Below are 12,200 nucleotides of genomic sequence, written 5' to 3' on the forward strand. Positions count from 1 at the left end.
TGGACCCACAACTATATGGTCAACTAATCTTTGACAAAGCAGGAAAGAATATCCTGTGGAACAAAGACAATCTCTTTAACAAATGGTGTTGTGAAAACTGGATGGCGACCTGCAAATGAATGAAATTGGACCACTTTCTTACACTATACACAAAAATAAATTCAAAATGGATGAAATTCCTAAATGTGAGACAGGAAACCATCAAAATCCTACAGAAGAACACAGGCAACAACCTCTTTGACCTCTGCTAGAGTGACTTCTTACTACACACCTCACCAAAGGCAAGGGAAATAAAAGCAAACATGAACTACGGGCACTTCATCAAGATAAAAAGCTTCTGCACAGTGAAGGAAACAACAGAACTAAAAGGCAAACCACGGAATGGGAGAATATACTTGCAAATGACTTCTCTGATAAAAGGTTAGTATCCAAAATCTCTACAGAACTTCTAAAGCCCAGCACTCAAAAAACATCACCCAGTGAAGAAATGGGCAGAAGACACGAATAGACACTTTTTCAAAGAAGACATCCAGATGGCTAATAGAGACATGAAAAGATGCTCAACATCATTCATCATCAGGGAAATACAAATCAAAACCACAGTGAGATACCACCTCACACCTGTCAGAATGGCTAAAATTAACAACACAAGAAACAACAGCTGTTGACAAGGATGCAGAGAAAGGGGAACCCTCTTGCACTGTTGGTGGGAATGCAACTGGTGCAGCCACCCAGATGTTCATCGACTGATGAATGGATAAAGATGATGTGGTATACATATACAATGGAATATTACTCAGCCATCAAAAAAGAATGAAATCTTGCCATTTGCAACAACGCAGATGTTAAGGGAGATAAGTCAATGAGAGAAAGACAAGTACTCTATGATTTCACTCATGTGGAATTTAAGAAACAAAACAGATGAATATATGGGAAGGAGGGGGAAAGAGGTGATAGGGAAACAAACCACAAGAGATTCTTAACTGTTGGGAACAAACTCTGGGTTGATGGGGAGAGGTGGGTGGGAGATGGGCTAGATGGGTGATGGATACTAAGGAGGGCACTTAATTGTGATGAGCACTGGGTTTGTACGTAAGTGATGAATCACTGAATTCTCCTGAAACCAATATTGCACGGTATGTTAAGTAATATTTAAATTAAAAAAAAGGATACGATTGTTAATTTCTTTTGATAATTGTACTATGGTTATGTGAGATAAGGTATTAGCATTAAGGGAAACTGACAGAAAGTTATATAGAACTTTTCTTTCTTTCTTTTTTTTTTTTTTGCAACTCTTTTCTAAGTCTTTTTTTAATAATTTATTATTATTTTTTTTAGTTAGCCTATGTTTTGAGAGAGCACAGGGAAGGGGCAGAGAGAGAATCCTGAGCAGGCACCCCACTGTCAGTGCAGAGCCTGATGCAGGGCTCAAACTCAAAACCTGTGAGATCATGACCTGAGCTGAAACCAAGAGTCAGACACTCAACCAACTGAGCTACCCAGATGCCCTTTTCTTTGTCTTTTATAGTTGAAAAACACTTAATAAAAATTGTTAAGGACACGGGTGCCTGGCTGGCTCAGGCAGTGAAGCATGCAACTCTTGATCTTAGGGTTGTGAGTTCGAGCCCCACTCTGGGCACCTGAGTGAGTCAGTCAGTTAAAAGTCCAGCTTTCGATTTTGGCTCAGGTCATGATCTCATAGCTCTAGCCCTGCCCTGAGCTCTTTGCTCTTACCACAGAGCCTGACTCAGATCCTCTGTCCCCTTCTCTCTCTGCCTCCCCCCCGTTCACATTTTCTCTCTCAAAAATAAATGAACATTTTAAAAGAATAAAATTTTGGGGGCGCCTGGGTGGCGCAGTCGGTTAAGTGTCCGACTTCAGCCAGGTCACGATCTCGCGGTCCGGGAGTTCGAGCCCCGCGTCAGGCTCTGGGCTGATGGCTCAGAGCCTGGAGCCTGTTTCCGATTCTGTGTCTCCCTCTCTCTCTGCCCCTCCCCCATTCATGCTCTGTCTTTCTCTGTCCCAAAAATAAATAAAAACGTTGAAAAAAAAATTTTTTAAAGAATAAAATTTTGGGGGGCGGCACCTGGGTGGCTCAGTTGGTTAAGCGTCCAACTTCAGCTTAGGGTAGCACAGTTGGTTAAGCATCCAACTTCATCTCAGGTCATGATCTCACAGTTTGTGACTTGGAACCCCAAATTGGGCTCTCTCTTGTCAGTGCAGAGCCTGCTTGGGATCATCTGTCTCCCTCTGTCTGTGCCCCTCCCCCACTCTTGCACACACTCTATTTCTCTCTCAAGAATACATAAACATTTGGGGCTCCTGGGTGGCTCAGTTAGTTAAGCATCCAACTTTGGCTCAGGTTGTGATCTGCCCATGGGTTCGAGCCCCACATCAGGCTCTGTGCTGACAGCTCAGAGCCTGGATCCTTCTTGGGGTTCTGTGTCTCCCTCTCTCTCTGCCCCTCCCCTGCTCACGTTCTGTCTCTCAAAAATAAATAAAACATTAAACAAACAAACATTACAAAGATCTTAAAAATATTTAAGGGCATTAAGAATCAAAAAAAAACTTTTTTTAATGTTTATTTCTGAGAAAGAAAGACAGAGCATGAGTGGGGGAGGGGCAGAGAGAGAGGGAGACACAGAATCCAAAGCAGGCTCCAGGCTCTGAGCTGTCAGCACAGACCGATGTGGGGCTCGAACCCACGAGCCATGAGATCATGACCTGAGCCAAAGTCAGATGCTCAACCAACTCAGCCACCCACACGCCCCTAAAAAAATTTTTTTTGGATGTTTACTTATTTATTTTGAGAGAAATAACAAGCAGGGGAGGGGCAGAGAAAGAGGGAGACAGAGAATCCCAAGCAGGCTTTGCACCAACAACGTGAGCGCAATTCAGGGTTTGATCTCATGAACCATGAGATGGTGATCCAAGCTGAAATCAAGAGTTGGTTGCTTAGCTGCCTGAGCCACCCAGGCGCCCCAGGACATTTTTAAAAGGAAAAACATTGTATCCATTACTTTCCACTTATGCAAATTTTTGTTTTTGCTTTAGTTCATAGTTTTGTTTTCTTTTTTTTTTTTTTTTTTCATTAAAAATTGGTTGGGGGGGCGCCTGGGTGGCTCAGTCGGTTAAGCGTCCGACTTCAGCTCAGGTCATGATCTCACGGTCTGTGGGTTCGAGCCCTGCGTCAGGCTCTCTGCTGACAGCTCAGAGCCTGGAGCCTGTTTCAGATTCTGTGTCTCCCTCTTTCTCTGACCCTCCCCTGTTCATGCTCTCTCTGTCTCAAAAATTAATCAATGTTTAAAAAAAAAAATAAAAAATAAAAATTGGTTGGTATTAGTGATCATAGTGTGTATAGGATTTTGTTTTCCTTTTTTTCTTTTGTTTTCATTTTTCTCTATTAGTATTTTATAATTTCTATGTTGCTATATATTCTTCACATTTATTGATTTTAGTGGCCCAAAATAGTCTATTAACTTGATTTATTGTAATTTGATCACCTACTTCCAGTTACTGAAAATTTTCACTCTTCAAAAATTATAAATATTACAGTCACCTTTGTTAATATATCTTTCAATTTATTGCTTTGGGATAAATTCCCAAGAATGGGATTACTGAGTCAAAGATTATTTTGTTTTTTTTTTGTTTTGTTTTTTTTTAATTAATCTCTACACCCAACGTGGGGCTTGAATTCATAACCCTGAGATCAAGGGTTGCATGTTCCAAGTGAGCCAACTAGGCACCCCAAAGAAGATGAGTTTTATTTATTTACTTTTTATTTTTTTAAAGAATAGTATTATTTTTTTTAAAACTGAAGTATAGTTGATACACAATGTTATATTAGTTTCAGGTATACATAACTTAGATTGTACATGTTATACTATGCTCACCACCACACATGTAGCTACCATCTGTCACCATATGATGCTATGAAAATACCATTGAGTAGATTCTGTATGCTGTACTTTTCTTCCTTAATCAGTCTGTGACCAGAAGCCTGTACCTCCCACTCCCATTCATACCTTTTTGCCTGTCTCTCAATCCATCTCCCCTCTGGCAGCCACCAGTTCTCTGCATTTAGGGGTCTGTTTCTGCTTTTTGGTTTTTTTTTAGATTTCACATATAAGTAAAATCATATGGTATTTGTCTTTAATATGATCATTTTTGACACTTAAAATGTATTTGCCACATTACTTTACCAAAATATTGTATCAGTCTACAACAGCATAATGACTAAAATCTGTCACTATTGAATTTTGACATTTCAAATATTTTTATTTTTGTAGTTAATTATTTTATTGAAGAGGTTGAACATTATCTCCATATTTTTTCAGTTAGAATTTCTTTAAGGTCATTATTATGAGAAAAGGTAGTTATAAATGCCTTTTTTAAAAAAATATTTTAAAATGTTTATTTTTGAGAGAGAGAGAGAGAGAGACGGAGTGCGAGTGGGGGTGGGGCAGAGAGAGAAGGAGACAGAATCCAAAGCAGGTTCCAGGCTTCAAGCTGTCAGCACAGAGCCTGATGCAGGGCTTGAACTCATGAATCACAAGATCGTGACCAGAGCCAGAGTCAGAAGCCTAACCAACTGAGCCACCCAGGTGCCCCCTAAGTGTTTTTCTTATGTTCAGAACACAAGAATCTCTGTTTTTCTCTCTCTCTTTAGTCTTTTTTTAAAATGTTTATTTGTTTGTTAGAAAGCATGTACATGTGCTAACAGGGAAGGGGTAGAGAGAGGGATACAGAGGATCCGAAGCAGGCTCTGAGCTGTCAGCACAGAGCCGAATGGGGCTCGAACCCACAAACTGTGAGATCATGACCTGAGCCAAGTTTGATGGTTAACCAACTGAGTCCCTCATGCGCCCCTTTCGTTTTAATCTTAAGAGAGAGCTTTGATAGGAATTTGAACAGGCCTGGAGTTTAAAATAAGCATAAGGTCAGCCTTAATTATAGCCTCGTTGTTTTCCTAATGCATCTTAGATCTTGGCTTTATCATAATTCATGGCTCTTTTCTGTGATATATAGGTTTATGGTTTGCTGTCATGTAGGAGATGACACATGGGCTGAGGAATGAATGTGGGCTTTAGAGTTAGACCTAAGTTTAAAGGTTGTTTCCACCTTTTAATTTCTGAGTGACTCAGTAAGTATATTATCGTCTCTAAACTTTAGTTTCTTTTTTTATAAAACAAAGATAATATAAACTGTCTTACACGGTTATTGGGAGAATTAAATAATATATATTAAGTGCCTTAGCATCTAATAAGTTTTCAGTATTAAAAAAAAATTTTTTTTATGCTTATTTTTGAGAAAGAGAGAGATCAAGCACAACCGGGGGAGGAGCAGAGAAAGGGAGACACAAAGTCTGAAGCATTCTCCAGGTTTTGAGCTGTCAGCACAGAGCCCAATGCAGGGCTCAAACCCACGAAATGTGAGGTCATGATCTGAGCCAAAGTTGGACGCTTAACTGACTTGAGCCACCCAGGCGCCCTTCAGTATTCATTTCTGTCCCTTTCCTGCAATTTCTACTCGTTTTTTCTTCCATTGTCTTTTTTAATTTTGCTATGTCTGTTTATTTTTTTTAAGTTTATTTATTTTGAGAGAGATTGCGAATGGGGAAAAGGCAGAGAGAGGGAGAGAGAGAATCCCAAGCAGGTTCTGCACTGTTAGCACAGATCCCCACATGGGTCTCACACTCATAAACCATGAAATCATGACTTGAGCCCAAATCGAGGGTCAGATGGTTAACCGACTGAGATGCCCAGGCACCCCTGAAAGTATGTTTAAAGGTTGTAGTCACCCCTACTTAATAAATCTTTTCCTTTACATGGCATTTTTATATTGTTTAACAGTTTGGTACCCTTAGTGATCCAAATTTCCACATGGGAAGAAGTGGATCCTAATGTTTCCTGAAAACCAATCTTGTGTGAAACCCTGCTTGGTGCTTAATAAGTAAAGCCTAGCACGTGTTATTTGTTTTTCATTGAAATGAAGGCTGTCAGCCATTTAAAACAGAGCCAGATCTTCTGATATTTTGTTCTTTGCTGCACAGTGATACAACTAATTTATATTACAGTCTGATACCATTTGGTTTCCTTATTGAATTTCAGGGACGGAGAGTTCTGGAAAGGTGGACATCTCTACCAAGGACCTTCTTCCTCATCAAGAATTGCGAATTAAGTCTGGTCTGGAGAAGGCTATTAAGCATAAGGACAAACTGTTAGAATTTGACAGAACTAGGTATGTGGTTAGAATAACAAATGGTAAGAAATAGAGTGGTCTACATATCCTGGCCATTAAAACATTATTCTGGAACTTGATACCTTTTTACAGTGAAGTATGAAAGATTCACAGCAAAAGAAGAGCTCTGCTACATAGGAGGCCTACATCTTGTTTTTGAATTCATGTTTGAGTAAGATAGGTTCCCATAAAGAGCATCTTACCCTGCAACATTATTAAATTTTTGCCAGATGCTAGTACTAGTATACTGCCAGAAAGTTGATTTGGGTTGACAGAATTCCCCAGTTGTTTTCCTTGCAGCCATTCATTCCATCAGTCGCCATATGTTAGAGTACCTACCATGTGCAAACGACTGTGCTGGGCTCTGGAGGATCTATAAGAAATTGCTTCTGAAAGAGCATAGGTAGTGGCATATCCTGGGAAGGCCTGGTTTACCCTTCCCCTTCCCGTTAACACTAAATTTGTTTTCTGATTTAATGATCAGTGTATTAAAATGTCCCTAAATTTAGGGCGGATAAGGTGGCTCAGTCAGTTGAGTGTCCAACTCTTGATGTCGTCTCAGGTCTTGATCTCAGGGTCATGAGTTCGAGCCCTGTGTTGGGCTCTGCCAAACGTGGAGCCTACTTAAAAAAAAAAAAAAAAAGTTCCTAAATAGGATTTTACACTCCTACACTTTTGTCATTTAGCCCATTGACTTCTCTGTAGGAGACAATTTTATCAATTTGTTAGTTCATTTTTTCTTTCTCTTTCACCTTTTTCTTCTTTTAGACAAAATATGTATTGAAAGCCAGTTAGTGGTAAAAAATGTTTAAATAGGACTTATACATTCATTTCTCAATGGCCATGTGGGAATCTGTGAGGGTCCTTGGAGAACCCTTAATCTCCTATGTATTGTAACTGACCTAGGAGTCTATTTCTGGCATTATAAGTTTTTGGTTAGACATACTTCCTCCTTCCAAACCCTTTGCTGTAAATCTGAGATACAACTTTGAAAGCTTTTTTTTTTTTTTTTTTAAACGTTTATTTATTTTGAGACAGAGACAGAGCATGAACGGGGGAGGGTCAGAGAGAGAGGGAGACACAGAATCTGAAACAGGCTCCGGGCTCTGAGCAGTCAGCACAGAGCCCGACGCGGGGCTCGAACTCACGGACAGTGAGATCGTGACCTGAGCCAAAGTCGGACGCCTAACCGACTGAGCCACCCAGGCGCCCCATAAAGCTTTTTTTTTTAAGTTTATTTATTTTTGAGATAGAGCAGGGGAGGGGCAGAGAGAGAAGGAGGGAGAGAATCCTAAGAAGGCTCCGTGTTGTCAGCGCAGAGCGTGACACTGGGCTCGAACTCAAGAACCGTGAGCTCATGACATGAGCCAAAATCCAGTCAGACACTGAATTGACTGAGCCACCCTGGTGCCTTGAAAGCTATTTTTCTTTTTAATTTTTTTTTTTTTTAATTTACACCCAAATTAGTTACCATATAGTACGACAATGATTTCAGGAGTAGATTCCTTAATGCCCCTTACCCATTTAGCCCATCCCCCACCCCCACAACCCCTCCAGTAACCCTCTGTTTGTTCTCCATAGTTAAGAGTCTCTTATGTTTTGTTCCCCTCTCTGTTTTTATATTATTTTTGTTTCCCTTCCCTTATGTTCATCTGTTTTGTCTCTTAAAGTCCTCATATGAATGAAGTCATATGATACTTGTCTTTCTCTGACTAATGAAAGCTATTTCTAAAGTAAGCCCATCACAAGGTTTGTAACTCCTGTTCACTCAATATTTATTATTATTATTATTTTAATGTTTATTTTTGAGAGAGAGAGACCACGTGTGTGTGAGTTGAGGAGGAGCAGAAAGGGGAGCCAGAGGACCTGAAATGGGCTCCACGTTGACAGCAGAGAGCCCAGTGTGGGGCTCGAACTCACAAACTGAGATCATGACCTGAGCCAAAGTTGGATGCTTAATCGACTGAGCCACCCAAGCACCCCTACTCTTAATCTTTTAAGTATCACTTCTAGCCCTACTCAATAAAACTGTCATTAGAAATAGAATTAGCAATGGAGTACATTTCTTGGTAAATAGAAACTAGAAAAGAGTCTCTCTCCACAGATATTGCTCCTTTTCTTGTGTGTTTCAGGATACTAGTTTCATTATTTAGGTTCACATATAGGAGCAGGTTTCTCCTGAGCTCTCTGAAACTTCCCACTCTCAGTCTACTTTAAAACTTGTATAATTCCAGCCATGTCCTGAAAAACTGAAATCAGTATATGAATCTGATTTCAGTATTTCCCTATGCCTTTGTATATCACTAATTTGTAATAATTAGGCACGGAGTCAATTGTGACTGGATTTGTGCATTTGGAGTAGTCAGTTAACTTCTGTGAGCCCCACCCCAAGTTCATTATCTGTAGAATGAGAGAATTGGGTCATTAAAATTCCTTCTAGTTCTCAGTTTCTTTGTTGATATGATCTTAGAAATAGGTCTGATTGACATATCTTAGAATTTGATCCAGTGTTTTAGTGAGGGACAAGTGATAAGATTGGGGGGGCAAGGGGTAGAAACTGACATATAGTAGTAGTAGGGTAGTAGGATGTCCTAAGAGTAAGCCATGGGCCTTAAACTGTCCAGAATAGAACTCTTTAAGTTTCTAAGGGAAAGGCAGCAGTTGGGACTAGCAGGAATCGACTGGACCCCACTTGTTGAGGGACTAGGATAGTGAGTAAGCTGCCAAGACATGAACTCAGATGCAGCAAAACCAGGTGATAACCCAGTTATGGCTGGACTAGAAGAACAATGGATTGTGAGGCTGTGTCTTTTTCTGCCTGAAGGTGAGATTAGTTTTATGAGCTGAGCTAGGCCTGCTGTGGGGATAAGGTACATGCCGAAGCTGGGGACCAAGCAGAGCTTGACCTTATTACGGAACTTTTTTGGGTATCTGTGTTTGAGATACTTTTCAGGATAGCAAAGAGTAAACTGCCTTAAAACAGTTTTCTGGTAATCATGTCCCTGTTTTGTCAACAGGTAACCCAATTGACATGTGTTCTCTTTATCTCCTTAGCATTCGAAGGACGCAAGTCATTGATGATGAGTCAGATTACTTTGCCAGTGATTCTAACCAGTGGTTGTCTAAAATTGAGCGGGAGACCCTGCAAAAACGGGAGGAGGAGCTGAGAGAATTTCGACATATGTCTCGGCTCTCTAAGAAAATCACCATTGACTTTGCAGGCAGGAAGATCGTGGAAGATGAAAATCCTCTAGCAGAGTATCACAGCAAGTAAGTGGGCAGCACCAGAAAGGGTCTGGGAGGGGGCATTTTGTCTAAAAAGGATTTGCCCCCTCTCACGGATCTGTTATTTTTGTTGATTTTAAAAATAATACATTCATTTGGAATAGAAAAATGTAAGAGTGGCTAAGAAAATTTTGAAAATGAACAGTGAGGGTAACTTTTCCAGATAATTACTATAGTTTGATAAAAAACTTTTTAAACAATGAGGTGCCATTTGGGCATGGGAATGTAAAGGAATCCAGAACAAAACCTGCATTGTATGTGTTTGTGTGTATACATGTGTAAATTAGTAATTAAAGCAGGTATCATTTCTAAATAATAAGGAAAGGGTTAAATACATGCTGGGATGATTGGCCACCAGCTTGGAAAAAATTGACATTCAATCTCTATTTCAAACCATACTGTGATAATAAGTTTGGCTAAATGGTTAAATGTAAAAGAGGTAAAAGGATCAGAAATAAATAAAGAAATGCAGGAGAATATAGATACAGTCTTGGTGTAATAAAGTATTTTTTTTTTTAAGTTTGTTTATTTTTAGAGAGAGCATGCGTGCGTGTGTGGGCACAGGGAAATGGCAAAGAAAGGGAGAGACAGAGAATCCCAAGCAGGCCCTGTGCTGTCAGCACAGAGCCTGACTCAGGGAGTCAGGGCTCCATCCCATGAACCATGAGACCATAACCTGACCTGAGATCAAGAGTCCAACACTTAGCTGTGTGAGCCACCCAGGCGTCCCATAGCTCTTTCTAAGCAAAATACACAACCCAGAAGACAAAAAGACGAGATGTCAAAAAAATGTTTTAATGTTACTTATTTTTTTGAGAGATAAAGAGTGTGCGTGGGGGAGGGGCAGAGAGAGAGGGAGACACAGAATCCGAAGCAGGCTCCAGGCTCCAAGCTGTCACCACAGAGCCCTATGTGAGGCTCTACTGCATAACTGTGAGATCATGACCTAAGCTGAAGTCGGAAGCTCAACCAATTTAGCCACCCAGGTACCCCTAAGACGAGATATTTTAAATAAAGTAAAAAAATGCTACCAAGCTGAGAGAATATTTTAAACATTTTTAAGTCAAAAGAGGAAGATCTATAGTATGTAAAGACCTGCAAATTAAAAGAAACATACCAAACAATCCAGTAGAAAGACGAGCGAAGCCTAAGGACCATTTACAGGTGAAGAAATACAAATGACCAATAGAAATTAAAAAAAAATTTTTTTTTAAATGTTTCTTTATTTTTGAGAGAGAGAGAGAGAGACATAGTATAAGCAGGGGAGGGACAGAGAGAGAGGAAGACACAGAATCCAAAGGAGGCTCCAAGCTGTCAGCCCAGAGCCTGATGCGGGGCTTGAGCTCACAGACCATGAGATCATGACCTGAGCTGAAGTCGGACACTTAACCGACTGAGCCACCCAGGCCTCCCGGCCAATAGAAATTTTTAAAAAAATGTTCAACTACTGGGGCGCCTGGGTGGCTCAGTCGGTTGAGTGTCTGACTTCAGCTCAGGTCACGATCTCACAGCTTGTGAGTTCGAGCCATGTGTCAGGCTCTGTGCTGACACCTCGGAGCCTGGAGCCTGCTTCGGATTATGTGTCTCCCTCTCTGCCCCTCCCCACTCGCATTCTGTCTCTCTCTCAAAAATAAATAAACATTAAAAAAAATTTTTTTTAAAAAGTTCAACTAGGGGCATATGGCTGGCTCAGTCAGAAGAGCATGTGACTCTTGATCTTGGGGTTCTGGGCTCAAGTCCCATCTTGGGTGTACAGATTACTTAAATAAAACTTTAAGCAATAAATATATAAATAAAATGTTCAACTAGTTATAAGGGAAATGGAGATTTTATTTTATTTTTAATATTTTTTTCAACGTTTTTTTATTTATTTTTGGGACAGAGAGAGACACAGCATGAACGGGGGAGGGGCAGAGAGAGAGGGAGACACAGAATAGGAAACAGGCTCCAGGCTCCGAGCCATCAGCCCAGAGCCTGATGTGGGGCTCGAACTCACGGACCACGAGATCGTGACCTGGCTGAAGTCGGACGCCCAACCGACTGCGCCACCCAGGCGCCCCAGAAATGGAGATTTTAAAACAATGTATCATTAAATTGGCTGAAATAAAAAATATATATATACAAAATACTACATGCATAGTCTGTGAGTATAGGAAAATGAATATGCTCTCTTACTGTGGATGGGACTATTAAAATGGTACAGCCTCAATGCCAAGAGTAAATCCTAATGTAAATTATGGATTTGGGGTGACAATGTGTCAGTGTAGGTTGATTAATTTTAACAAATGTACTACTCAAGTGAGGAATGGCTGATAATGGGAAGGTATGGATGTGTGGAGTCAGGGAGCATATGAGAAATGTGTGAACCTTCTGTTCAGTTTTGCTGTGAACCTAAAACTGCTCTAAGAAATAAAGTCTCATGAAAAATTCCCATCATGGCCAATTTCAAGTTACCAACATGAAGTCACTGAACATAGAGTTCAGAGACATGTGTATTGGCTCCAGCATAGCACTGAAAAGAAAGCACAGGATTTTCCTGTTTTTTGTTTTGGAAATGGTGTCTGTATGTCTGTCTCTCTCTTTCTCTCTCTCTTCCTCCCTCCCTCTCCACCCCCCTTTCTATTTCTTTCTCTCTCTTCCTCTCTCCCTTTCCCTCTCCACCCCCTTTCTCTCTC

The 12,200-nt window shown here is 40.5% G+C and overlaps 1 protein-coding gene across 2 annotated transcripts in view; it reads left to right on the forward strand.

Moving 5' to 3' along the window:
- Positions 1 to 12,200, forward strand: part of TRIP4 (thyroid hormone receptor interactor 4) — a 70,665-nt gene that overhangs the window by 20,065 nt on the left and 38,400 nt on the right. For both annotated transcript variants that reach the window (XR_005795859.1, XM_040492958.1), the window contains exons 6-7: positions 6,111 to 6,240; positions 9,295 to 9,510. Coding sequence is in view for 1 of the 2 variants with exons in the window: in XM_040492958.1 (XP_040348892.1) it covers positions 6,111 to 6,240; positions 9,295 to 9,510 (346 nt within the window). In the remaining variant the exon portion in view is untranslated. The remainder of the gene's footprint in view (positions 1 to 6,110; positions 6,241 to 9,294; positions 9,511 to 12,200) is intronic.

Source organism: Herpailurus yagouaroundi, unplaced genomic scaffold (assembly GCF_014898765.1).
Source record: "Herpailurus yagouaroundi ecotype Mexico unplaced genomic scaffold, PumYag 184, whole genome shotgun sequence".
Classification (NCBI taxonomy): Eukaryota; Metazoa; Chordata; class Mammalia; order Carnivora; family Felidae; genus Herpailurus; species Herpailurus yagouaroundi.